Consider the following 27,740-nt stretch of genomic DNA (forward strand, 5'->3'; position numbering starts at 1 on the left):
ACTAAATATGACTTCTGCAATACTTTAAATCTAACTTGTAAATTATTTTACAAGACCTTTGAGACTTGTAATCAAAAGTACAAGTCATAGCTAATATTTTATACTTGTAGTTTGTTTATGCAACATACACTTGTAAATTCTACTAATAATATTAGTCCATCCGACTTGTAGTATTGGACTTGTAACTTGTACTTGTAGTACTTTTATGCAACAGAAAATTATAAGTTACAAGCTACAAGACTAATATTATTAGTAAAATTTTCATTATGCTACAGGCCCCAGATCGTCCATCTTTGCACGCTAACAACCTCGTCCTTTTAAATTGATATGAAATTGACAGAGTTATAGCGATAAGTGTCAAAAATAGGACCCATTTTGCTTGCTCAAATGGCCTCACTAGCCCCTCGATAAGTGCCAACGTCGGTTTATTCGAATAGGTACATGTCATGCTTGATATGTTATTATGCCTGCTCGAGATATACATAATTAGGCGACTGATAAACCTAAATGGAATTGTAAATTTGAAAAGCTGTTTAAAATGCAACACATTTATGTAGTAAGTCAGTAAGTCATAGATGCCTTAAAAGTCTTTAATACGTAACCCCCAATCAATCCATAAATCATGTCACGCGTAAGAGAAATGCAATGTTCAATAAAAAAAACCCACATTTCGCCTTTTTTTTTGTTTGTTTGCCCACTTCCCGATCGCACTATACTGACCTGACTGAAGTGATGAATGCGCATCTATTAAGAAGATGATAAACACACTACTGGTGGTGCCTGCCTATCTACGAGACGTCCTCACGCACTGTGTCCAACCAATGACACCAATTAGTGTTTGCCGAAAAAATAATAACGCACACTCTTCGTACGCACCCCAGCTCAATATAGAGAAACCAGGGGCATTGTGGGAACCCGGAACCCTCTATTTCTCACGGTTGTTCTAGATCACCATCGATTTACAACGAATTAGAAACTAGCGGAATTAGATGATTGTTACGCAACTTTTTTTCTAGAATTTGATTGTTTCCTCATTATATTAACCCACATTCTTTAAATAGTAATCAAAATAATTAAAAAAAAACATTGTTGAACATCCATTGTTTATTTCATAAGGTCATGGAATACTTTCTTAAAGATAGCTTTAGATAAACAGACTTTCTCCGATGGTCCCAGTGCTCAATAATGCCCCTGTTTCCCCTATTACAAAACGTGACTTGACCAAACAGTGACACCTCACTAATTCGATTCGTAATCATCTTTTTTTTTTGCCTAAAAGTGCGTTTGCCCACTTATTGACTTTTCCCTCTATCTCTCTATCACCTCAATCACAGATCAACAAATTGCAAGGCCATTCGGCCCGCGTAGGAGCACTGGCTTGGAACGGTGACATCCTCTCGAGCGGGTCTCGAGATCGTCTCATTATGCAGCGGGATACACGCACCCCAGCCCAGGTATCCGAGCGGCGGCTAGCCGGCCACCGGCAAGAGGTGTGCGGCCTAAAGTGGTCTCCCGATAATCAATACCTGGCCAGTGGGGGCAACGACAACCGGCTCTACGTGTGGAACCAGCACTCGACCAACCCGGTGCAATCCTATTCGGAGCACATGGCAGCAGTGAAAGCAATTGCGTGGTCACCTCATCACCACGGACTACTGGCCAGCGGGGGCGGTACGGCAGATCGCTGTATACGCTTCTGGAATACTCTTACCGGACAGCCGATGCAGTGCGTCGACACGGGATCACAGGTATGCAATCTGGCCTGGTCCAAACACTCGTCGGAACTGGTGTCTACCCATGGCTATTCACAGAACCAGATTTTGGTCTGGAAATATCCTTCGTTAACGCAGGTAGCCAAACTGACGGGTCATTCCTATCGGGTCCTATATTTGGCCCTCAGTCCCGACGGAGAGGCCATCGTGACCGGTGCCGGGGACGAAACCCTCCGCTTTTGGAACGTTTTCAGTAAAGCACGCAGTCAGAAGGAAAATAAAAGTGTTCTAAATTTATTTACAAACGTTCGATAAAGGCGTGGACATTTTAGGATTTAGAGGCAGGCTTTTTTCCGACAGGGATACGAATTGTGTTCCATGCTTCCATAATTCTAGAGTGTAGTTCTAAGTCGATGGCAAAATTTAACTTCATAACCACTCACACTTTTTGAACTTTTTTGCTTCGGACTTTCCATCGTTTTTTTAGGCGTAAATCATCCACTGTCATTAATTTATTACGCTAGTGTATATTTGTACAATTATATTTTTCTTTTTAGAAGAAATAGAATACGGATTCGTAGTAAAGAGTTATATTTTGGAATGAAAAGATTAATATGTAGCCGTGAGTTTTAGTTAAAATGAATATGAGAACAGCAAAGTGTATCTCCTAACTTAGTTTCCTGCAAAACATACATTTTTAAAAACATTTGCTTTTTTGTCTGAGAAACTTTAACTTTGTCATTTGTTATTTCAATGGTGATCAGATTTGTTTTTCAGTGGGGTTTTGATCAGTTGTATGCCAGAGATTCTCAATCTTTTTGAGGTTGTAACCTAAGTCATAGATGCCGCCAGTGCCACATGCTTGGAAGAGCAAGACAGTTTGATGCAAAATTTTGAAAAAGGGATCTCAAAATAACAGTGAAACCTTCAATACAACAGAAACCACCCGGTGTGATGCTTCGTGGTCCTGTGCAACAGTATCAACAAGCATTTAGTCACATCGTGCTGAAGAGCGTGGGTTCGATTCCCGCCGCAACCGTCAGGAAAAGTTTTCGGCTGTGCCACTGGGCGTTGCATATGCTAGTTCGTTTTATAGTGTCGTGTTTCCTTCAAAGATCGAATAGCTCACTGGAAGCAATGCACGTGTCCGTGTCTTAAGGACAAACGTCTTGAAATCCCGCTTCAACAGTGCATCAGAACTTCAAACGCACAAATCTCAAGAAGCAAGCTTCACACAACAGTGCATTTCATTATTCTGTTCTTGCTCACTCGTAATAAGCTTAAAATAAGAAAATCAGGAGCGCTGGTTTTGTTTACGACGAGATTTGTGCCCTAAAAATCGTGAGTAGGTACCAAAGTCGGCCATTGTGGCGGCCATTTTGGGATTCTAACAAGTCTGTCCTTAAACAAAACTAAATAAACCAAAAAAAAACACCTCTAGCACTCTGGTCCATATCAATTTAGCATTCGTTCTTTCTGAACCGTCTGTTTCGTTCACTAATCAGTTAGATCCCTACGTTGTGTTCTTTCTGTCGGAAGATACGGCAACAATTTGATTTCTGAAATCTGACCTGCATCTTAAACTTACTTAGCGGTCTTCACAGAATTTTGACAGTTACCAATTTAGGACATTCTGTACCTGCCATTGCATGCATGGTGGAAATCGTAATGATTACTAGGTTTCTTAGAAATTCGCTGGAGTACTAATTTTCAAATCAAGCTCAGTTTGAAGGAATACAACAAAGACGTTTACGGCTAAATTCTTAAATATGTGCACTATATGTATGCGCTAACAATTAATGCAGGCTACCATATGTTCTATTGAAAGCCCGTTGGAATAAAAAGGGACGGAGTTCTAAGTTATCCTAGATTATTACCGTGGGGTGCCCTAATTTCGCGCGGGTCCAAATTTCGCTCACTGATCATATTTAGAGAACATAATCATAGAACTAATTGTTGCATTGTCCAAATTTCACTTTAGATAGTATAGTTAAAGTGAAATTGGGACAATTGCACAATTGTTTTTAAGATTATGATGTCTAAATATGATCAGTGAGCGAAATTTGGACCCGCGCGAAATTAGGGCACCCCACGATAGAAAAGTTCATAGATTTGATCAAAATTTTCGGGATCTACGTGGGTCTTGCTTCATTCTCCAGATTCAGTCTATAAAAGATGTAAATCTCGAGATAGATTCGACTGCACCACGGTGACCTTCAGCTCGATCCCATTTTGAGTTCGAGTGAATAAACAGTACTGATTTATTTTTTGTTGTTCAATTCATAGGTATAGTATTTTTAATAAAAAATTCAAAGCATGAATATTAAATTGGTAAAACATAGATTTTACAATCCTTTTTGAACTATTTTGCTAAAAAATAACAACATTGAAATGTAATAACTCAAAATATAGCTAATATTTTAACTAGATACCCACCACGAACACAATCAAAGCATTTCGCGAAAGCGCAACTGCTTGGCGAAATGATTTGCAACGTTCAATCACTCACCTTACTGCCGGTGGAAGCATAATTGTCCCATGTGCATTTTTGGCAATATTGAGATTTTGCAGCCCATGGCCATGTATCGTGGGGTACTATCATATGGGGAAATAAAAATAGGTAGTTTGTTCCGAAAATTGTTGAAAAAATGCATGGCCGATTTGTAACATTCTTAAAAGTGGACGCATAAGCGTCACGTTTCATTGGAAACCCTATGGAACTATAAAATCGCTCTAAAACAAAAAATAGTGCTCAAATTAAAAATTGGTTGATGTTAGAACACGATTTAGCACTTGTACTTCTAGTTGAGACAATTTACTTTTTTCGATCTTTGGACGCGATTTTCTCGATTGTCTGTTTTTGCACATGGGACATTTATGCGTCCACCGGCAGCTTAGTTATGCTAATTCTCTCATCGTACTGTCCAACGATTACACCATCATTTCCGGTAGTAATCGTACATTGTTGTTGATTATATTTTACTTTGTAAATAGTATGTTAAGCCGTCTTGTGACTTTTACATTCGTGACCAATAATTGTATAATACAAATCTAATGGATTCGGAGCATAAAGTTTGAACGTGAGTTTGAACGATCCAAGCGTTTATAGAGAAAATACAAAAACTTATTTAAAATGCCGCACCTAGATCAACAATCATGTGTGTCAATGTGTTTATACATTAAACATTTATACATTAAACAATATCGCGAAAACGAAATCATACAAATTCCTTCAATTTCTGTAACTGCTTTTCGGATTGGAATAATCGGACTACCGAAGCTGTAAAATTTGTGTTCTTGAAACAGGATGAAATACATAAACACTAATAAAAGTATCAGTGTCCCTTTTTCTTGTTTGGGAAAATATTGAGAAATTCCGTTCTACTCGAATAACTTTTTTTTTGTGAAATATGCTCGACGTCTATGAATCTCAAATAGTGACTTTTGAAAAATCTAGCAAATATTCGCCCAAAATCATACTGTAAAATCTAAAATCAGCTATTCAAGTCAATATTTACTCATTGCCAGTTTATTTGTACTCAAATTTCCAAAGATCTAATATAGCTATACAATAGGGTATTGGCTCCCTTATTAAGCATGTGGCTCCCATTTTTATCCTACGAAAAACAAAGAATTTAAGCACATACAAATAGACGTCTCACTCTATTTACTTACCTTTTGTAACGGTTAGTTCAAATATTTTGTAGTTCGCAAATCGCTCGGTCTCGGCGCTTGCATCGTTTCTGATCCTGTTTGACGTTTGCTCAGTACCGCCACCTACTGAGTGGTTTGGGTAACACAGGCTGGTTAGCATTGGGCGATTATGTTTTCGTGGCAATGATTTTAATCGCAGTTCGTTCAAAGTGATACGTCTGTTTGTCTGTGATTTAGACATTGTTTGTTTTGTTTTTGTATTTTTGGCTGGAAATGAGCACGCATGAAAACAAAAAGAACGGAATCCTAGTCAGACTTTATAGTTCATGCATGAGTGCAATTCGTATGATGAGGTTAATGAACTCTTCATAAGCAAAAACACTTTCTACAGACTTTGGAACAGATAAATACAATTGTTTGTCTTGTCAGTGCTGTGTAATTCAGGATAGTTCATGTCTAACGACACTCACTGTGATGTAAGGGTCAAATGACAAACACATACTATTCAAACAGAAAGGAACTATTAGCCAGTGCAGCAATTGATGCTGTCTTGCTCGCTCCCACATGAAATGAGCCATTTTACGAGACGTTTCGGATCAGCTGATCGCTCATTTCATGAATGAAAATTTGACAGGAGGTTGCGCCCAAGCCCGTGAGTGTTAATATCAATATCAACACTGTTGTCGTTTCGTAAAATAGACTATTGGACGTTTACTGAGGTCCCCGTTTAAAAAAATATGAAGGAATGAGGAAGATACTAGAGACTGTATATATAGAGACATGCAAAGACGACTTCTTTTGATTGTTGTTCTTCTTCGTCAGAATTTGTTTTCATAATTTTGCCGGCGTGCTCGATAGGTAGTCGATTTGACAGTTCGATAGGTAGATTTGGATTTACTCTTTGCGGGACTGTGTTATAAACAGACAGTTCTGGAGCTCGATTTGAATAGGTCGTATGTGCTTATGTCGATATAAAATTCGATCAGTTTATTTTAGTCATTGTAGCAATATGGCAGATATTTTGCAAACTTTCAATGATGGAATAGAAAGCCTGTTTTGTGAGGATTCTGCTGTATGTATCAACTTTGCTCAATTTCAACGGTTTTCGCTATAATAAGCGAATCTAACTGATCGAATTTTTAATCGACAAAAGTACATACGACTTATTTAAATCGAGCTACAGAGTTGAAGATACAACAAACTGGTGCACATGCTAATCCCTTTATCTAGAGAGTATATTTATATCAGAGTCCCGCAAATACGACTTCTTGTGATTGCTGTTTTTCTTCTTCGCCATGTAGTGTCTACCTAACGGTTGTGTATATAGGATATCTACCTACATGGAATACTATTCATGACAGTACCTAAATGGACTTGTCACTTGGAGTACCTTGGACTAGTCACATGTTTATTATTCTTCTTGTGAAGGGTGTAAAACGCCAGACTTTGTTTTCATCACTGAGGCAAAAATTTCTTAAGAAATTCACTACAGCGGTCTTATGAAAAATCTCATAAGAATGTTCTTATGAAACGTTGATCCCGAAAAGCCAAACTTTTTATTGCACTCCAACCGTTCCAACTTTCGAAGCGTCGATGGGCGCGTGAGTAAAGCACGCGTTCTCCGATCTCGACGTCCCTGGTTTGATTCCAGGTTGCGATTTTGTTTTATATTGCGCAAAAATATTTCATAAGATGTCTTATGAAACGATATCATAAGAATTTCTTATGGAAATCAAAACATTTTCTTATGTCGAAATTTCATAAGACAAACTTATGCCCTTCATAAGATCAGTTTTCTCAGTGTAGGTTTTTGTTGCAAAATATGAAGTAGAATCTGAGATTACCATCTTAGTAACAACAGAGCAATGGCGGATATTTCCTCGACCGTCCCGTTAGCCCTTGAAAAACATCGTCACGAAAACGTTATCGCTCAATGATAAATGTACTGTACTTGGCAGGGCATTGGCGTAGCTAGCTTTTTCTTTTTTCTCACTCACTCTTGTAAACAAACACGTGAAAGAGAAGGATGAAAGAGGGGGCACAGGCCCCCTCTTGCATCCTGCTCATTCTCGTGCTTGTTTACGAGAGTGAGTGAGAAAAAAGAAAAAGCTAGCTACGCCAATGTGCAGGGCCACCACTAGGTGGTGGTAGTGAGCAAACGTCAAACAGAAGCAAAAACGATTCCGGCGCCGCAAGTGGTCAATAGGACACGATCGGTGTAGTACTAGAATTGTAGTAATGAGCTGAATTTTTGTATGATGCGAAGGTCAATTCTCCGTTTCAGCAACGAAATGGTAGAAAAAGCGTGGGTATTATGATTCCTTGCCTAATTTTATACTGTTTGAGCTAAACTCTTACTAACCGTGTTGTTGTACTCTCCATTTCTTGCAACTTAAACTCACAACAACAAAAAGTCAGCTCATTAGGGGCATTAGGGGCCTAATGGACACCCTAAGCAAATGAGTACGTTAGACCTGTATAACTGAGAAAAACTTAACATATTATCAGTTGGCTTACAACTTTAACTTGTTTCCTACGTATTTCAATCATTTACAGGTTGTAGAATGTCTTTATTGTGAAGAAATAATGAATTTTAAACCGTGTGTTTTTAAGGGCTGGTAGGAAAGGTACGGGGCGAAATGGACACCCATCGGGGCATAATGGACACCCCTGCATATTTTAAGCTAATTCTTTGATTACATCGACCAGTTAAGTAATTTGCCTACGGAGATCAATACCACAGGTATAATACTCCATCTTAGACGAGTTTACATAACATCGAAGTTAATTAAATAAACTCAAGACTAAAAAAATCGGATTGATTTTTTCAAACTCTCTTAAACGCCTAACAGTATGCAATGGACGTATATCCATTCGTAATTGCCAGTGTTCATTTCGCCCCGAATCGATTACAACATTAAAATTGCTATTTTGAGTAAATTCTGATCAAAAATAAAATACTTCATCAATTGCTAAATCTCCACATACATGTAGATAAGGTAACAAATCACTTATTTTTATGGTGGACACACTCAAACACCATATAGCCGAGGCGGTAAACGCACGGGTATTCAGCATAACCATGCTAAGGGTGACGGGTTCGATTTCCGGTCGGTCCAGGATCTTTTCGTAAAGGAAATTTCCTTGACTTCCTTGGGCATAGAGTATCTTCGTGCCTGCCACACGATATACACATGCAAAATGGTCATTGGCAGAGGAAGCTCTCAGTTAATAACTGTGGAAGTGCTCATAGAACACTAAGCTGAGAAGCAGGCTTTGTCCCAGTGTGGACGTTACGCCAAGAAGAGAGAGAGGACACTCAAACACTGGTAATACCTTATTTGCTGCTCCTTCGAAGTTATAAGAATTTCACCATATGAAAAACATCAATTTCAATGATATTTTGGTTATTTTGGAGAAATATAAATGGAACTTTTGCAAAATAGAACAATTACTTGTTCCTTTACACTAATGCATTAAAAGTTCAACATAAAAGTCAGCGGTTTCGGCGAAAACAGGGGTGTCCATTTCGTCCCGGGTGTCCATTATGCCCCTAATCCCCTTACTACAATTCGAAAGTGCCCTGTTGACCACATACCGAATACTTTTATCAACCGTTAAAAAGGTGATAGATGGGAAGAGAGCAGAGTGTGACGTCTGTTTCTCTGTGATCATCATTTGAAAAACGATGACAAAACAATTTAATTGGTTCTAAACATAGTTAAAATACTATAATTAGGAACATCCAAAATAATGAAACTTACCTTGGTATTTAGATACGATACGTTGGGAAGAATCAACAAACTCCAACCATAGACGAACAGACGTAACTCTTAGAGGAAACTTCATTAAAAGTTTTTCCCGATGTCTTTTTCATGAACACGCTGCCACCTATTGGTAGAACCACGCAGGACACTGTCCGCGTGATGGATTGCGATTTGGAGTTTGTTCAACACGCACACTACTACACAAATTGTCTGTAATTTTCGTTTGCATCATTCAGCAATGTGTACACTAGCAAATGTCAAAACGATCAAAAACTAGCGCCTCCGGTGGAGGGATCGCGAAAATCAAATCAAATTTAAATTGATCGTTAAATGTATGCGCCAAGCGTTTTTGAAGAGTGTTACGTCTGGTTATCTGTGCTCCAACATCTGTTAGCAGCGATCGTCCCTTCTTCTTTACCCTCATTCGGGCCAATCTTGATGACGGTCATCTATAGCAGTGAGTGTCATAATTTCTGCGTCGGAGTGACGGTAACGTGCGTTGGGCGGATATTGAGATTTGCAAAGAATGAACGTGATGCACTGGGAAAAAAATCTTCATTCCTTCTATGTGTCCGGGACATGGATTTTTGCAATGGGGGTAAACAAATGTTTTCCATTAGTGCGACTCATACTTTTGATGAGGCACCATACAGCAGCGACTCATACAATTTAGAGCACATACTATTCATGCGCTAATTTGCCTGCGTAATCGGGTATTAATTGCATATACTTTGGATGTGGTTTGACACATGGATATTTGCTATTAAGTATGAGGCAATTTTCCTGAGTGTGGGAGTACCCATCGTATGAATGCGTTCGTCACGAATGTTTGCTAGCGATATAGAGACGATCGGCTGCAGTGCAGCATTGATGGAAGGAAAAGGAACGTGTATGCTGGACCTAACTTTTCTTACAATTGTCGGGTTGCTTTGCATAAATAACTATTTACTCACTTTTCTTGTTAATCAACCACGTACTGTAATTGTGATCATAAGTTTGGATAACATTGTCTATAAATACAATTCATGTTAATTCAACCGGATTTTATTTTCATAGATTCATGCATTTTGCTCGATCATACTAATAAAATATCAATAGTACCTAAAGCAAGACGTTGGAATCACATTGCTGTACGTATTATCAAGCTATATCAGTACCAACATCAACCTATAACTAATATAACATTTATTGTGCTTCTTTTTTTTTCAATGTATCATCCACTGGTATGGTCCTCGATGAAAATGCATTGCATAATACTATTCAACAATGAAATATTTACTTCTTCAAGGCTCTATAGAGTAATACCAATCCAAGACCAAGGGCCAACGCTGATCCGGCAATAATTGCCGTTTGCTGCCAGCTGAAATGATAGATTTGGGTGATAAGGGCAATCTTCTTTGTCGCTGAACTGGTGTCTTATCAAGCATAAAAATGAAACACATTCAATCATGCAGCGCAGGCTGATAAGGTCACATATAACTACGACTCAACTACCCTACGTTCAAGTGCAGCATTAACTGATCGGATGATTAACAACGAATGACAGGGTTGACTGATAGTGAAGTAGAGTTTACGTTTATTGTCTTCTATAGAATGTTTTAAACATAGCACCACAGGTAGTTGATATAAAGTTACTTTAAGATAGTTAAGCACATTGCTTAGTGTATTCGATACAAACGTTAATAACAGCAACTAATGCGTTAATCTCTATCCGAAAAGCTTAGCCTTCAAGGCTCCAAACCAGGATCCGGATGCGGACGAAGAGTCGGAACTAAACGGGAAGGGGAAAACAAAACGTTAACTAAGGAAGTGGAAAAAAGCTGCGAACTACGATAGTTCTACTGAAGTGCATAGCTAATACATAATGAGCGCTGCAACAAAGAACAGATAAGACGCCAATTGCTTCTTTATATGTAGTGATTAAGCTACTCGGGTAAAGGATCGCTAGACATATACAGCATAGCTGATTAAATAAGAGGTAATACTTACTCTTGCTTCGGAGCATTCTTTTTCCGCTCGGCTTCAATGATTTCGCCCACAACGAATTGTTTCATTTGTGCCCTGGAAGAAAATAAGGAAAATTAGTTACTTTATTGAAACGGGATCTACTCAAAAAGTGGGACATTTTCAGAAATTATTTGGTTTTGTACCGTGGGGTGCCCTAATTTCGTGCGCGCCCAAATTTCGTTAACTTCTGACATCTGAGAGCATTTTTATCTAATTAACAGCGGAATCATCAAAAATTTACTATAACCTCGAAACTGCATTTGATCTCAATACAATTCACATAAAAAGAAATGAAAAATTTGATTTATGTCAAAGATTGAAAAATAAAATGCAAATGTATGCAAATAGCAGATGCCATATTCAGAGATACGGGAAAATCAACACTCACGGAAGTCAACAAGTATTTCGATCTCTAACAAAAGTAAATATTTTAATTTATGTTTGGTTATTTCAATTCAATATGTTTTATTATAATACGCAATAAAATTACTTGAAAATGTTATTTTCTTATTTTGTTTCAACATTTATGTTGTTGGCGAAATTAGGAACCCACAATTTGTATGGGTCCCTAATTTCGTGCACTCTTTTTTATAACTCTGTTTTAGAGGTTCATGTGTACTTGTAGCCATCGCATGATTCGGTTATTAATAATAGTTCTAATAATTATTTTAGTTATTAGTTTGGTTTAAAATTAGCTTGGGACTGCTCATAAACTACGTAGAAAGTGAAAAAAAATAAACAATTTTTTAAATATGGGAATACAAAGTAAGCTCGGAATGATCCAAACAGTGTAATAGTATACAGCAGCTAGTTTCATTCAAGCAAATTATTACCGTTAGCCTAATTGCCAGAACACAAATTTGGAAGACGACACTTTACTATAACTATAACCTCCTGAGGAATGTGCCTATTAATGGCACATAATAGAAAGGTAAAATGCTATAATTACAAAAATGAATTGATTCACATTTCTGATCATCAGTAAAGTTAGTGAACATTTGATTCAAATAGCAAACAATATATTGTTTAATTAAGGTGTCAATTAAAGAGCAAAACAAACGTCAAAAATAATAACCCTTAAAACTACAGAAGGATTTTTGGAAATCTTAATGTAAACATTCGGGACGAACATGAGAAAAAACAAATAGGGTATGTGTGCCATCAGTAATCTCACGCTCCCATATTCATCCTATTCGAAAACAAGCAATTGCGGCACCGATTGATTCCGTTCTTTTAATTTTCATGGTTGCTCACTTCTAACAAAAAATACAAAAATAAGAAACAAAACAAACAGCCCTTCTATCCTTTGTTTTTCGTAGGATGAAAATGGAAGCCACATGCTTAATAAGGGAACCAATACCCTATTCACTCATATTTCGCCACAGACATCGATTTTATCTATACGTTATGGTTTTATTGGTATTGTACGAGTATGCTACGTTTTGAAAATTAACACATTTAAGTGAATTCTACGTCTTTTAGAGTGAGCGAAATTTGGAACCATTTTGAACGAAATTTGGAACCGGTGCACGAAATTTGGCACTTTCAAACAAATCAAAACTAATGCTGTAACTATCTTGTATAAGGTGAAGTTGCCTAATTTATATTTTTCTTGGGAGCTACAGTGCCAGTACTAAATATTATGGAAGAAATTAATCTGATATACTTTATGGTAAAAGTCCAGCCGTTCATCAAACTTTGAGAATTCTTAAGTGCACGAAATATGGACACCTCACGGTATGATGTTGTAGGTATCAACTAGTAGAAAACTTTGCTTACAACTATTTTTGTACACTTATGAGGAAGACCTAATGCAACGAGTGTTAATATAATTTAGTTTAAAATTTCATGGGACCTTTCCAAGGATGATTGTGGTAATAGTTTTCTAGCTGTACTCTTTCCCGTCAAGAGTCCAACTTCCTGGGGATTTCGAAAATTCCAAAAGCTTTATGAAACAAGAACGGAGCCAACATAGATGGCACTACTCAACATTTCTAGAGTATACTATGCTTTATTTTTTTCAAAGATAATATTTTTCATCTTGCAGAAGAATTCAAGTTCATGATTCTGTAGAAGAATCTTCACGAATTTCTTTGGGTCAGAACGTTGTCTGTGAATTAATTGAGAAATATATTGTGTAATTCATCAGTATTTTTTTTTTCAAATGTTCTGCAATACTGCCCATAACTGCATATTTGTAACATTCGCAGTTTTTGTCAATACCGGGGATCCCCTCCGAATTATCAGTACTTTCACCCACCTAAATGTATTTTACAAGTTTGTTCTATAAAATATGAGATAAATACCAAGTCATTTTGTCTCATTCTCAAATATTAACGAATGTAATCACATAACTTTATACTGACCCTATTCGCATAACAGTCCAATGTTTGCAGGGTTCCTATTCACATGGGACTGTTGTGCGAATGGGGGCAGTATAGCTTTATAGCGTACCAATAATCATATATTTTTTACCATTCACCTAGCATACCAGATATCATTGCAAAAGGATTAATTTTGAATTATTGACAAATTTTTAAAATTTCGATCTTTTCCAAGATAGGACAATTTGCAAACCTCGAGCTCATTTTTCTGCAATGCCTACTTTTGTCGAATGTGACTGTTATGCAGTTATGGGCAAAATAGCTCTTCCAAAAATTGCTCCAAAGTTTACCTATATTATCTCTATATAGTCTAAAAATTCCTCTAGAGTCCTCCAAGTATTCCTCTAGAGATTCTAAGAATTTGTCTAGGAATTCTTTTAGGGATTCCTCCATGAATTCCTTCAGGTATTCTTCCTGAAAGTTCTTCAGCAGTAAATCAAAATCCAACAATCGCGCAACAATAACGACAATGTCGCAACCTGAATTTGCTGCAACATTCTACCCAATGCGACATGGATTGTCCCAACTTGAACAGAATAGGACAAAGATCGTGCACCACGAGTTCAGAGATTTTTAAGCCTTGCATTGTAATTTTCGAGCGGTAACTTCGAGTCGGTAAGCACTGCAACGCTGCCGAAGATGTATCATTAAAAAGTTTCGATTTTGGATTAGTAATAATTTCATTATTCACGACTTGAAAAGTACACAACAAATTCAGCTTCCGTTTTGTCTGCAACAAAAAATTTCGAGATCATGTCATTATCTGTTACCAGTTGGGATAAAGAGTAATCGCCGCGTCTTCTTTGTTGCTTGTTTTGTGCCTCTTTTGTCTGACAATTCTCTTCACTGTTCTCCAGTGATTCTTCAAGAAAATCCTCCAGGAATTTCTTTAGAGATTCCTCCAAGGATTCCTCACGGAATTTATGCAGGAATTGCTTAAGGAATTCCTCTTGAGATTTCTCAAGGAATTTCTCTGTAGATTCCTTCGATAATTCTTACAGACATGTCTCCAGGAATTGCTGTAGAGCAGTGATTCCCAAAGTGGGCGAAATCGCCCCCCTGGGGGCGAAAATCAGGTCTAGGGGGGCGAAAATTTGCATAATCAAAATTGGGGGGCGAAAATATTGAAAAAGGGGGCGATTTTTTCAATGATTGAAAGACATCAATAGTATTGAATTCAACAAGTCGAAAATGCCAACTGCATCATAAAAACTCCCTGACATTCAAGCTTGCAGTTCAAATTTGGTCAAGGATTATAGAAAAATGCTGTTACTATTAAACTTAAACATCGACTTTATTTTACATAATTATTGGTATTTATGTGGACTCTTTGGCGAAATTGCTAGAAAAAAAAGACTGCTCTCCTATAACAAACAGTCGAGTTCTTCATGGAATTTTCAATCAAAAACTTGAAGTTCAGACGAATTTCAGAACACTTTTCTGTTGAGATTCCTAACACAGTGCTTACAAAAAGCTTCACACACAAATTTAACAACTTCACACAAATATTTCAGAGAAGCTTTCCGGAGGAATTACAAACTTTACTGGAAGTTAATTTGAAAATTTATTTAAAATACAGGATGCATTCAAATTTACACGAAGCTAGAGCTCGAGGCTCGACAGTTGATTTGGAGCTGGATTTCGATATTGAGAAAAGCAACTACATTTGAAAATATTGTTCGTGCAATTGAAAATCGGAATTTTTGACACGCGAAAATCGATTTTTCTCCTAAACCGTGTGTCGGACGTACGTCGGGCACAGTGCGCTGGATAGAGGGCCAGGTCCGCTGTCCAGCGCACTACGTCCGACGTTAGGTTTCACGTATGGATTTTAAGAAAATTCGATTGTCGGGTGTGGGGAAACTTCGGGTTTCAACCGCGACGACAATACACCGATATTTTTCTGAGTTGCACTTTTTTCATGTGACATATTTTTGTATTTGTTTTCAAATTCTTCACCAGTCTTATTTGACTACTAGTGATCAAACATCGACTCTCGGTTGTTTATGAACAATGGTAAACGTCTAGTTGGGAATAACGAGTGTTCATAAGTGTTCACAGTCCGTTATATTTCTATTGATCAATGCTCAACCAACAACGGTTTGAGAAGTAGGCACAAACACGAACTCAATATTTATGTACGCACGATGAAAATTCAGTATATTTTTTTTAAATGCAGAAAATCAACACATTTACAAAATGATTTTATGTAATTGAGAGTGACACAGATTTAGATACAATAAATGGCCCTACTAGGTTTGCCACAGTAGCGCTTTTAAAGGCTTTAGCTAAGCACACTTTCAGCCTTCTACTATAGAAAAATAAAATCTCATGTAGGGGGGCGAAAATATTTTTTGGAAACTCTAAGGGGGCGATACCTCCTAAAAGTTTGGGAAACATTGCTGTAGAGGTTCCTCCAGGCTTTCCTTCAGGAATTCTTCTAGGAAATACTCTAGCTATACAAATTCCACCAGGAATTCTTTTAGGTATACCTCCAGGCATTCCTCCACGAGTTCCCTATAGGGATTTTCATTCAGGGACTCCTCCAGGAGTATCTTTGAGAATTCCATCAGATATTACCCCAGGAATTTCTTCAGAAATTACTACGGCAGGGATTCCTTCAGAAATTGCCGCAGGAATTCTCTCCGGAATGTATCCAGGAATTATTCAAGATATTCCTCTAGGCATTCCTCCAGGATTTCATCTAAGGGCGCCTCCAGAAATTACACCAAGAATTCCTGCAAGAATTAGCACAGGTATTATACTTCAGGAATTTCTCTAGAAAGTCTTCCAGGGATTCCTTCAGAAATTCTGCCAGCATTTTTTTTTTCAGGGATTCCTCCGGGAATTCAGAATTCTTCCAGGGTTTCCTCTATGAATTTCTCCTCTAGGGATTCCATCCAGAGCTCTCTCCAGGAATTATTTCACGGATTCCTCCAAAAAATTACCAGAAATTCCTTCAGGAATTTATCAGAAATTCCTTCAGAGATTCCTCTAAAGGTTTTTCCAGATATTCCTCCAGGAATTCCTCCGATGATTCTCCAGTAATTCCTCCAAGAATTCATCCTGGAATTCCTCCACAAATTCCTCTGGGAATTTCTTCAGAAATTTCTCCGGAGATTTTTCGCAGAATTCCTCTAGCGATTCTTCCAGGAATTTATTCAGGGATTCTTTCAGGGATAGTTCCACGAAATTACCCCAAGAATTCCTCTGGGGATTTCTCCAGGAATTCCGCTGGGAATTTGCCCAGGAGTTCCTTCAGACATTCCTCCAGAAATTCTTCCAAGATTTTTTTCAGGGATTCTTCCAAGAACTTTTCCGTAAAAATATTTAAATATTCATCCTGGATTTCTCTAGGAATTCATCTAGGGATTGCTCCGGGAATTCTTGCAGAGGTCTCTTCCAGAGTTCTTCTAAAGACTCCGACAACAATTCATCCAGGGATGCCTCCCGGAAATCCTTAAATAATTCCTTCAAAAATTCCTCCAAGAATTCCTCTAGCAATCAGGCTTATTCTGCGCGGCGTGTGAGGTGAGACGGACGGATTCGTCTCACGTGACGTGAGACGACTAATGTAAATGAAATGGGAGGAGTCGACTTTTGTCAACTCGTTCGACTCGCCTCATCTCACACGCCGCGCAGAATAAGCCTGAATATATCCAGAGATTGATAGGAATTGCTTCAGGGATTTATCCAGGAATTCTTACTGGAATTTCTCTGAGAATTCTTCTAGGCATTCCTCCAGAAATTCATCCAGACATTTCTCCAGAAATTTGTCAAGGAATTCCTCCCGGGATTCCTCAAGCAATTTCTTCTTAGTGCTTTCTCCTGAGATTCCTTCCATAATAGCTCTAAGGACTCATTCTGGAATTCCTCCAGGTATACTTTCTGAAAGTCTTGTAGGGTTTACTCCTGGCATACCAGGCTGGAATTCCTCGACGCATTTCTTCAGGAATTGCTTCAGGGATTGCTCCGGGAGTTCTTTCGGGGATTGCTCCAGGAATTCCTGTAGTGATTCTGTTCAAGCACTTGCCGTTTTGATCACGGCTACTATTCTTCCAAAGAATTTGGTTCACTTTCCCACCTTGCCACTGCACCACTTCTTCAACCTAAATTCCCTCCGTTTGCCACTACTTGCACCTTGATTTGCACCTCTTGCAGGTTGGATTTGTGCACTACCGCCGCGACAGTACCGTACGAGTTTATGTCCCAAAAGTGGGGGATTTCGGATCTCGTATTTTAGCAAATTCGCGATTGGAGATGAACGGTCGACTGATTTGCGCGACGGTCGTTTTACTACTGTTTATTTACATTTTGGGTACACATTTACATACACAATGATGTTGATATGGCTTGTATAACAGTTATGTTTTCGATGCACAGTGGGTGCGTGTATGGTAAAAAATGGTAAGTATTGGGTGAGTATATGTTTGTGTTTTACAGGTGATTTGTGTTTTTGTATGTTTACAGGTGTTCGAGTGTAACAGGTAAGTACTATTAACAATATTTACAAATTTCATTTAACAATAAACATTTAACAAATAAACAAGTAACACTTAAGTATTAAACAGATTCCTTCAGAAATACCTCTCGGGATCATTTTAAACATTTATTCAGGGGCTCGGTCAGAAATTTCAGAAATCCGTCCATCTTTTCAGAAGGGCCCAAGATCCCTGGCCAAGTTCGCAGGGGTTGACGGTATTAAAGTGAAGGAGTTTCATTTTGATTATTGTAATGTAGTGTTCTTTAGTGAAACATATCACCTTTTTGACACTTTAATGCGCCTCCAACGGTTCATCACGAACCGGCTGCTGCAGATGGAGTATGACTGATCATATGCATCAGACATGCTCGATAAACAGGAGGAACCGCCGGGGCTCAGTAGAGTCTATTCCCAAGCAATAGTTCCGAGTCGGTTGGATTTGAGAAGGTTTTGATGATCGTTACAAATCCTAACAGAAGTATTATAGGATTTGTGGCAGGTTTTGGAACCTTTTACAGCCATGTTGTTTGGGCTCTATTTCCCACGTTTGTCGGTTGATTTTGATTAGTAATTTATTAATGTCATAGTCGCTTTTTCGAACTTTTACAATGTTAGTTGGTCATATTTTCTTTAAATAAAGCAATTAAAATCGACCGAAGAATCAATAGTGGGAAGGAGATTTGCAGCACTTAATTGTGCTGATAGATTCAAAGCTAACGTGCGAACACTTAAACACATTGTTGACGTCAATGCGTTCGACGTGACATTTTGGACAAAAACTGACTGCTTTATATCAAATGAACAACGTTACTTGTGTGTGACTAGGTTGACATTTCTAGGCTACGCTTGAGAAAATGACATGGTTCATCTAGGTAGGACCGATAGGACAATTGAACGAATTTGAATATTTTTAATAGTATTTGTAGCGGAATGCAAGTTGACATGAAATCTTTATTATTTTAAAATTTTATTGCAATCAACTGACCCACTTGGCGTATTTTTGATTATCTCTTAGATGTTGAGAAGTTACATGTTTCTGTGGATTTTGGATCTATGACAATTTAAGGACACAAGAGATGAACACAAGTAGAAAAGGGGCTGTTCATAAACCACGTAGACCAAAATTTGGCAATCTCAGACCCCCCCCTCCCCCCTCGTAGACTTTTGTCCATACAAAAATTTTGAAATTTGTATGGAGCGTAGACTTTGGCCAGACCCCCCCCCTCCCCCCAAAAAGTCTACGTGGTTTATGAACGGTCCCAAACGATTAGCGAAATCAAGAAAAAAATTTGACACAGGATCGACTATATTTTAACATACAGGGTTCGATTGATTCGATGAAAAAAAAACAAACATACGACAACTGACTTAACGAGGAGAAAAACATATTTAACCATACCACAAAATCAAACAAGGAGACAAACACAAATCGTGTGACCATAACACTACATAGGCAAATCCTGACTGACTGACTAATTGAAAACTTTCCAATCTTCTACCGTAACTTTCTGAGTCAGTTGCAACAGTGTCTTAATGGATATCATTTTCCGCGTACGGCTGGCAAACTGCTTCTGAAAGATTACGTACTCTTTTCTATCTTCGGGTCTAGTGTAGAGGTTTCAACTCTATTCAGAGTGCAGCTAGAAACCTAGCAAAAAAAAAAAAAAATCTTTTCAGAAGGGCCCAAGATGTTTTTGAGAATTACTTGATGATTTTGTGAATTTCTTGAAAGACTTCTAGAGAAATTTCTCCAGCGATGTGTATTGGATTTCTTTAAGATGATTTTAATCCGGGAGCGATCGCGTCGTGTACTACAGTATACACGCACCATGAAAAGAGCACGCTTGTGATACACAGCGAGAGCGTGGTGGCGATGAGGGTGGCCGAAAACGCGACTGTTCGAGGGTTAAAGGAGTCAAGAATTCACAACTATCTCCGAGATATCTTTAAGGAGTTCATCTACAGTTTTATTCAGGAATTCATTCATGAATTTCTTCAAGAATATCCCCTGCAACTGCTACAAAGAAGTTTCTTGAATTCTAGAAGCGCTTTGAGGCATTTCTGTTATTCTGTTATTCTGTTATAATCAACGCACCCCCGGACCGTGGCCAATCTGCGTTGTTTCGCTGGGCGATACGTCTACCAGTAGACTTGTATCTGCCCTATGCTAAACCGATTAGCATATCAAGTCCTTTCCACTGATGAGTAGGCTCGAATGTCCCGCTCCTCCCTATAACCCATAGGGGGAAATAAGGAGTTTCCAGTTTCAAGTATTGTATTGATTATGACACCAACTCTTTCTATTCCTTGGGAAAAAATCACTAGACTTGGATTATCAGACTACTATTAATAATGAGCATAATTAAGATACAAGTTTACATACACAATTGTAAAAGCAGTGTTAGATACTTTAAAGTGAATTGAAAAATGTGAATAAGATAAATTGTAAACTATTTCGCGGCGACACGAATGCTTCAATAGTGTCATAAATAAAGGCGCAAACAAACAAATAATTGATATTGAAGTATGCATATTGCATTATCTATTAGCAAAGTAGTAGAAAGAGTTGGGTGCCTGATTATAAAATTGTTGTACTTATCTTGTGTGTTTCGGGCAAGTCCCGTTTGTGTTGGCCATTAGGACACTTCTTGCTTCAAAACGGTCGTTTCTGGAATGGAAAGAGAATAATTGGCCGCACAACTCCGCAAATGGGCGGCCCGCACATATTAGTATAATGTTGCAATGATTGAAAATAATAAAGTATAATTGTTAATCTATATGAATACTGCTGCTAGTTCAGGTTAGCGGTATTTGTATTATTGAAGTGATACCCAATGGGTGCCCCAGAAATAAAAATCCATTAATTTGATTCAACTAGGAGTTCGTTCATAAATCACATATACTTCATGAGGAGAGGCAAAGTTGTAAATTCATGCAATTTTGGTTTTGCATTGACAAAATTTTATGAGGGTTCGGTCTATATGTTTATGAACGGACTATAATATATGGATTTGCAGCATAGCTGAGCCTTTCCGTCTTAAGACTGACGAAAACCAATAGTTTGTAATGAAATTGTCCGCGTGGATTTGTAGTACTGAATCAATTGCTCGACATGACCCTATGTCTCACATACGATTATGCTAATGACTCATTAAAAGATTAAAATCTGATACTCATCTCATGTTTGTCTTCAAAACCTTGTCATATTTAGAAAATGTATGCTTTTAAGGTTTAGCTCTTAAGCTATTTTAATAATTTTACTATTTACTGACAAGATAGCCAAAGTTAGAATTCACAGAGAATGAGATCATTTATAGTACTACAGCACCATAGGAGATCACTCACACTGCGTTTTCATAGAACGGCATTTTGTTCTACTAATAACAAACAGATGCTACTGATCTCCCTTAGCATAGATCCGCAGCCTAATGCACGCGCCCTGTCGGATTTCATAAGCCTCGGAGATTATTACCACCTTCAATGGTATTCCCATATACTATCCCACATTATTGTCCCATCAAGGGTCTGACTGGGCTCATAACCCCCCTCAGTGGTAATATTCTCACCAGCTTGGAATTATATTTTCCCGGTACATAAGTGATTTCGACAACATACCGTTACACTATGCCGTAGTATAATTGGAATCACTATATCAGAGGATTGAATTATCTGATTTTAAAATTTACCATTGAATCTACATTCAGTTCAACCAATCAACACTGCAAAGCACAATGGTTATATGACGAAAATCATTGCTTCCTGGAAGATATAAACCAAGCCCAGGGAGAAGCGCTTTGAGGCATTTCTCTAGGAAATTCTTCAGCAATTCACACAGAGAAGACTATTTCGGAATTCTCCCAGGGTTTCCTCCCCAAAATATCTCTAGAAAATGCACCACGAATTCCTCTAGAAAATCGTTTTTTTTAATTCCCCCAGACATTTCTTTTTGAATACATTCCAGCTATTCGTCCAGGAATTCCTTCAGGTGAATTCCAGGATTTTTCCAAGAATTCCATCATTTGATTTGACATTCTACATTTTTCACTACCTTAATTTCGTTGCCGCAGTCGAGTGTCAGCTTGCTTTGTTACATTCGTGCGCTACCGTTACCTCTTACACACAACACGAGCGGTAAAACGAAGTTCAATAAACATAAGAAAGCGTCAAATCATTGTCGTCAGACACGATGACATTTATCTAATTCTAGCTTTTCGCATATATTTTCAGCCAATTCCGATTATGAATGTTAGTATTAGTTTATTCTTGCATGTTGCATTGAATACGACACACATTTGGCCAACACAGCTCTCATTTTAGAAGAAGACAGGAATAACAAAAACCGAACCGTCTCCCGAAGACGCTATCGTGGTGAAGCGCATTCGTTTGACTTTTTGTTTCGTACAGTAGTTTGATTGCTTGTGTGGCGAATGTCGTGGACAAAGGAGGCCGAATATCGACGAAAAGGTTCAAATGACTGTGATCTCTAACAAGACTGTTTGAGAGTTTTCGGAAAATACCTGCAAGAAATTCTTCAGAAACTCTTACAGGGACACCTCGAGGGTTTCCTCCAGTGATAGTTTCAAGTTTTTTACGATAATCTTTCAAAAAATTTTCCAAGAATCCTTCTGAGAATTCGTCAATTGACATTTCTACATGATTATGTTATGAGATAAGCATATGCATGCAGTATAGGAGTATATACTGTTGGCCGACCTCCGAAATGAAGAACGATTACCCGATCGCAAAAGAAAGACTACGCGCGGTTTTGCTAAGGACTATCGTATATTTAATGTTTCTCACGCAACGTTTACTTATTGACTAAAAAGGGATAACATAAAAACAAACAACATACACTTGTACACTGAAATAAATTTTGTTGTTGTTTCTCAGGGGGATGACGAAGGGCCAAAATCATCTACCCAGCATTCGATTAAACATGGCGTCCAATGTTTTTGTTTTGATTGCTAAATTCATGGAAAAAATGCGCTGGAAACATCGACACTCCTTCGCTGCCACATATAATATCGTGCAAAGTGATAAAGAAAGAGAAACAATCATCAAAAGCAACGAGTTCGTTCGAAATGTGTAATTTCCGAAATAAGCACTAGCAACACACGAGCCACACACCCGAAAATCAGGAACAAGTTAGGGTAAACCGACCAGAAAGTGGGTACCAAAACGCGCCGTACCAAAAACGATGATGGGTGAAGCGGCGATATACCGAGTTTGACAGCTGTGTCACCCCACTGTTGTTTCTACCGAATCCATGGTAAAATTAAGAACTGTACCAACAATTTTCAACCGAATGCAAAATTCTGTTAATTGTACTGAAACATTGTCAATATTACCATGCGTGAAGCACCATTGACTAAAAACATTCTTGATGTTACTATTTTGACATTATATTTTTGACCATGTTTATCAAAGACGCGCAACATTCAAGTCTACATGGTCGAAATTACAATGCCCAAATAGTAGAACCAAGAATGTTTTTAGTCAACAGTAATACACGCATGGTAATATTGACAATGTTTCAGTACAATTAACAGAATTTTGCATTCGGTTGAAAATTGTTGGTACAGTTCTCAATTCTACCATGGATTCGGTGGAAACGACAACAAAATTTATTTCAGTGTACAATGTTCAACATGGCAGTGCTGCCAGTTTATATGGGGCGCTCACTGTTCATCCAACACTCCTCCTCAGTGTAAGCCCCGTCATAATCCTATATTGACTTCCATTACTATCGTCTACAAATACAACCATTTTATTACACATCTCTGTTCATTTTGTCGCTCCTCCTGCCACATTTCTTACTAATGTCGAATTCGTTTTTGAACCTGGGTTGGAACTGGATCGGCGGAAAATGTGTAAACAAACAACGTCAAACAAAGTTTAGTACAAGCGAAACCGAAGTCGGGTTGGGGTTGAAACTGTGATCTCATCCAGTTCCAACCCAGGTTGGAACTGAATCAAAAACGAATTCGACATAAGCATGTTCTCTATCTCACACGACTCTCTTATGAACAACTTTCCACACTTCCTACAAATACTTTTCAATCAACGACATACAACCCATTCTTCTTTCTGTTGCCTACCGTTATCACCTCTTCATCTCTAACAATCTGGCACTTTCTGGATTCAAACCTCACACTATCCTCTTTCGGCGATTTTACTAACAGACAATAAATTACCGGCTAATCCGGGAACAAAAAGAACATTTTCAACCGGAATCACTCGATTGTCATTTCCCCTGCTAACTTTCAATTTTGCCGTACCCATTGCTCTAGAATAAATCTGCCTACCATCTGCCAAAACGATTTTTCTTCTACAGGCCACTAATCCATCCAAAAGGCTTACATTTCCAGTTAAGTGCATCAAGCAACCGGAATCTAAACTCCAACCATCATCATCCGTATCCTTCGCTCGATGTTCTTTTCCATCAGTAGCAGCAAAACAAATGTTTCTTCGTTCATCGTGGGTCGGTTGCCGCTTCTTTGGGTGCACCGTCGACATTTTCGCTTCTTCTTCTTCATCGTCGTCGTCGCTCACATGCAATTTTGGGCAATCCCGCCAGAAATGGCCCAACTGTTGGCAACAATAGCACTTCTTCTTTCTTCTGTCACTGTTGTCACTGAGATGCACGACCGCGAAAAGAAGCCTTCATCGCTTTGTCGGATTCCATACCTTCATTCTTCCGCTTCCACTCGTCCAGCAGCTTACCCTTGACATAATCTTGTTTCAGCTCTTCCACTGGACGACTCTCCAAAGCAGTTATTACTGCATCATAGCTCGCTGGTAGGCTTGACAAAATGATGGCTATAATCCAGTGCTCTTGCAGTCCCTCACCAAGAGCAATTAGTCGGTGCACTAGCTCAGCAACTTCCATCAAATGATTCGCCATGTTACCGCCTTCCTCCAACTTTAGCGAACACAGCTGACGAAACACATAAATTTTGTTGGTCAAAGAACCCCGCTCGTGGTAGCTCTTCAATGCCTCCCACATTTCGTACGCGGTGGTTGCGCCCATAACATGACACAACTGGTCGTTATCCAACGCCAATCCGATAGTTGCTCTTGCCTTGCCGTCCTTCGCCAGCCATCCCACAGGCACCACGGTTGGCTTTTGCTCCTTCACGATTTCTAATAAATCACTCTGCACCAGCAGCAGCTCCATACGAAACTTCCAACTCGCCCAGTTGAAATTATTGAGCCGCTCGAATTGGATCTTCGCCTCCGCCATTCTGCCGTCGAACGATAGTAGCACCAACAATCAACCGAAATATTCTCCAATTTCTTTTCGATTCGCTGCAATTTCTTTTCACTCGCGCCGCGCAACTGGGCCCATAACCTGTTGGCCGACCTCCGAAATGAAGAACGATTACCCGATCGCAAAAGAAAGACTACGCGCGGTATTGCTAAGGACTATCGTATATTTAATGTTTCTCACGCAACGTTTACTTATTGACTAAAAAGGGATAACATAAAAACAAACAACATACACTTGTACAATGTTCAACATGGCAGTGCTGCCAGTTTATAAGGGGCGCTCACTGTTCATCCAACATATACAACTGTCTTTAGAATTTCGGCAAGGATGTTCTCGGAACAATCCAACTGAAAGTTTATTCTTAGAGAAATAGATATACAGGCTATTCCAAGATTTCTAATAAGAATAGACAAATTGGACGATTAATTACTTAAAAAAAAACTCCAGTTATTCATGTAGACATTTCGGAAATGTTCGGACAGGCTTCCATTATGTTCTACTGGAGAAAATTTTGAAGGAAATCATGTTTGTACAAAGCTTTGCTAATTCTGCTTTTATCATATTTCTAAATAAAACAGAGTAAAAAACACAAACCATTTTGGACAATGATCTTAAACAATGGCTCCCCCTCTAGCTACTCATTTTTTAAAAGCATTTCAAGCATCAAGAACGGCTTTTGACAAATATAATAAGCAAACTCTCAATACGATACTCAGTAAAATGCTTGCAGGGATTTCAGGTGATATTCAACAAAGCTATTAATTATACATTTAGGATTCTGCAATATGTTACACGTTGAGATTAACCTCTCGTCCAGGATAAAACTCAAGTAATAGATTCCTTTTTGAACTTTTGTTCGACTCCAAACTGCGATCGATGAAATATTTTGTTTTATTTTTAGGACAGCTATTTTTTCCTTCAAAAGGTCTCTGCGCAATATCAATCTTCTAGTGGTTTTGATAGGTTTAGATATACACTTCGACCATGCGTTCAACCTACTTCATTGAACAGGACTATTCTTTTCTAGAAGGTTTATAAATTCAGTAGGTTATATATTGCTGACTGCATCCCAAATTGGACTGACACAATAGTGTGCACACACCTTCAAAGTGTGATTGCAGCGCAGGGTCACGTCGGATCGAGTTGAGGTCTTCGGTGCAGTTATTCCTTGTAAATGGAGGAATAAGTGCACCGAAGACGTCCAGACGATCCGAGGCAAATGTGCACTTTTATCACACTTTTTAGGCGCACCAAAAAAAGTGTGATAGTCCAATTTGGGATGTAGTCTGCAATACAAAGCAAGGTGATTGAAGTGAATCACTCAGGTTGTAAGTTATGAATGTTTTCGTAATACACGATTAAGATAAAAGCGAAGTAGTGAAAGTAAATTTTAATAAGAAGGCAGAGTACTGCGGTACACGGTCTGGTACACTAGATTTGATTAATCCTGCCTGCCCCTGTGTATTGCCTAAAATGTTGTAAAGAAATATCCGCGACTCAATAACATTGTTAGATCTCACGAATTCCATTTGGTAACTAGCCGGATATACAATAAAACCTAGAATAGGCTATTTCCATTCCAGTTTGATATAGTTTTTAAGTTTTAAACTATATGTTTAGGCCGATATTCCAAAAAAAAAAAAACGCTTATATTCGTATATTGTTCTGAGACGGTATAAAGCTATTTTTTCTGCTTTATTACTCCTTGCACCGAGAAATTATTTATGAATCATTCTGAGAAAACCTTATTAAAAGAATTCCCTATTACAATACAATTTGTCATCCCTGTTTTTCGTCTAATCCTATATAACCCATTTACCATTTACCCACATAAATTACGCCATGAGGAGAAAAAAAAGTGCATAAATTAAACTTACTTCGCATCGGTACTGTGGCCAACATCGTTGAACTCATTGGTGGCATCCTTTCCGGCCATCTCAATCAGTACTTCCTCTCCACCGGGGTGCTGTGAATATGATAGAGAAGAATGATGGTTCAATAGTTAGCCTTCATGATAGGTAGTCATCTCATCTGACAACAATAGCTATGCGGAGATGGAAGCTGCGCTATCAGCCATCCATCATCTTACCTCGGTTTGGAATTTGGTGACGTCGTACACTTTGTCGTCGATGACCATCCACAGGTCCGCGGGAGTGTTGTGCTTTGCCACTTCGGCGTAGGAGTACTGCTTCAAGGTTGCCATGTTTTACGAGATTTAACAAAAATTTACACCTCAACCGAATTACGCGTGGAATATTTGCACGAAATGGCAGTCACTCAAGGGATGGATGATGAAAGATTCCAAAAAGATGATTGAACAGCGTCCGGAAGGAGCCACACACAAACCTGTTGCGAGCGATGAGGAAACGAAACTGATAAAGGGAAAGCAACCTTTTCGCTGTCAGTCGAGTGCGCGATGATGATTTGCGAGAAACCGAATGACGTTGGAAAGCAAACGAAGCG

At 38.5% G+C, this 27,740-nt stretch overlaps 3 protein-coding genes and 1 long non-coding RNA gene across 13 annotated transcripts in view; 2 read left to right on the forward strand and 2 right to left on the reverse strand.

Annotated features, from left to right (window-relative positions):
- Positions 1-2,870, forward strand: part of LOC109409562 (fizzy-related protein homolog) — a 99,301-nt gene extending 96,431 nt beyond the window's left edge. For all 7 annotated transcript variants that reach the window (XM_029876262.2, XM_029876268.2, XM_019683007.3 and 4 more), the window contains one exon: positions 1,335-2,870. In XM_029876262.2, the coding sequence (XP_029732122.1) occupies positions 1,335-2,027 (693 nt within the window). In that variant the 3' untranslated portion in view covers positions 2,028-2,870. The remainder of the gene's footprint in view (positions 1-1,334) is intronic.
- The window catches only part of LOC109420033 (uncharacterized), a 265,784-nt gene that overhangs the window by 119,314 nt on the left and 118,730 nt on the right, over positions 1-27,740 (forward strand). The gene's annotated exons all lie outside the window — the stretch shown is intronic.
- Positions 1-27,740, reverse strand: part of LOC134291631 (uncharacterized) — a 256,938-nt gene that overhangs the window by 5,594 nt on the left and 223,604 nt on the right. The window lies entirely within an intron of this gene.
- Positions 10,162-27,679, reverse strand: LOC109409564 (cytochrome b5). Of its 2 annotated transcripts, none has more exons than XM_029876285.2 (4): positions 27,367-27,679; positions 27,155-27,243; positions 11,123-11,194; positions 10,162-10,493 (listed from the first exon to the last, which is right to left on the reverse strand). In XM_029876285.2, the coding sequence occupies exons 1-4, from the start codon at positions 27,478-27,480 to the stop codon at positions 10,409-10,411; spliced, it is 360 nt and encodes a 119-aa protein (XP_029732145.1). In that variant the 5' UTR covers positions 27,481-27,679; the 3' UTR covers positions 10,162-10,408. The 2 variants fall into 2 exon arrangements, with proteins under 2 accessions (XP_029732145.1, XP_029732147.1); XM_029876287.2 differs by lacking the exon at positions 10,162-10,493 and adding an exon at positions 10,682-10,904 and having other exon boundaries at positions 27,367-27,676.

This window comes from Aedes albopictus, chromosome 3 (genome assembly GCF_035046485.1).
Source record: "Aedes albopictus strain Foshan chromosome 3, AalbF5, whole genome shotgun sequence".
Taxonomy (NCBI): domain Eukaryota; kingdom Metazoa; phylum Arthropoda; class Insecta; order Diptera; family Culicidae; genus Aedes; species Aedes albopictus.

Coding starts and splice junctions, on each gene's coding strand:
- LOC109409564 (XM_029876285.2), bottom strand. CDS start 27,480: ATGGCAACCTTGAAGCAGTACTCCTACGCCGAAGTGGCAAAGCACAAC. Junction 27,244..27,366: donor TCACCAAATTCCAAACCGAG/GTAAGATGATGG, acceptor TCATATTCACAG/CACCCCGGTGGAGAGGAAGT. Junction 11,195..27,154: donor GGCCACAGTACCGATGCGAA/GTAAGTTTAATT, acceptor ATTTTCTTCCAG/GGCACAAATGAAACAATTCG.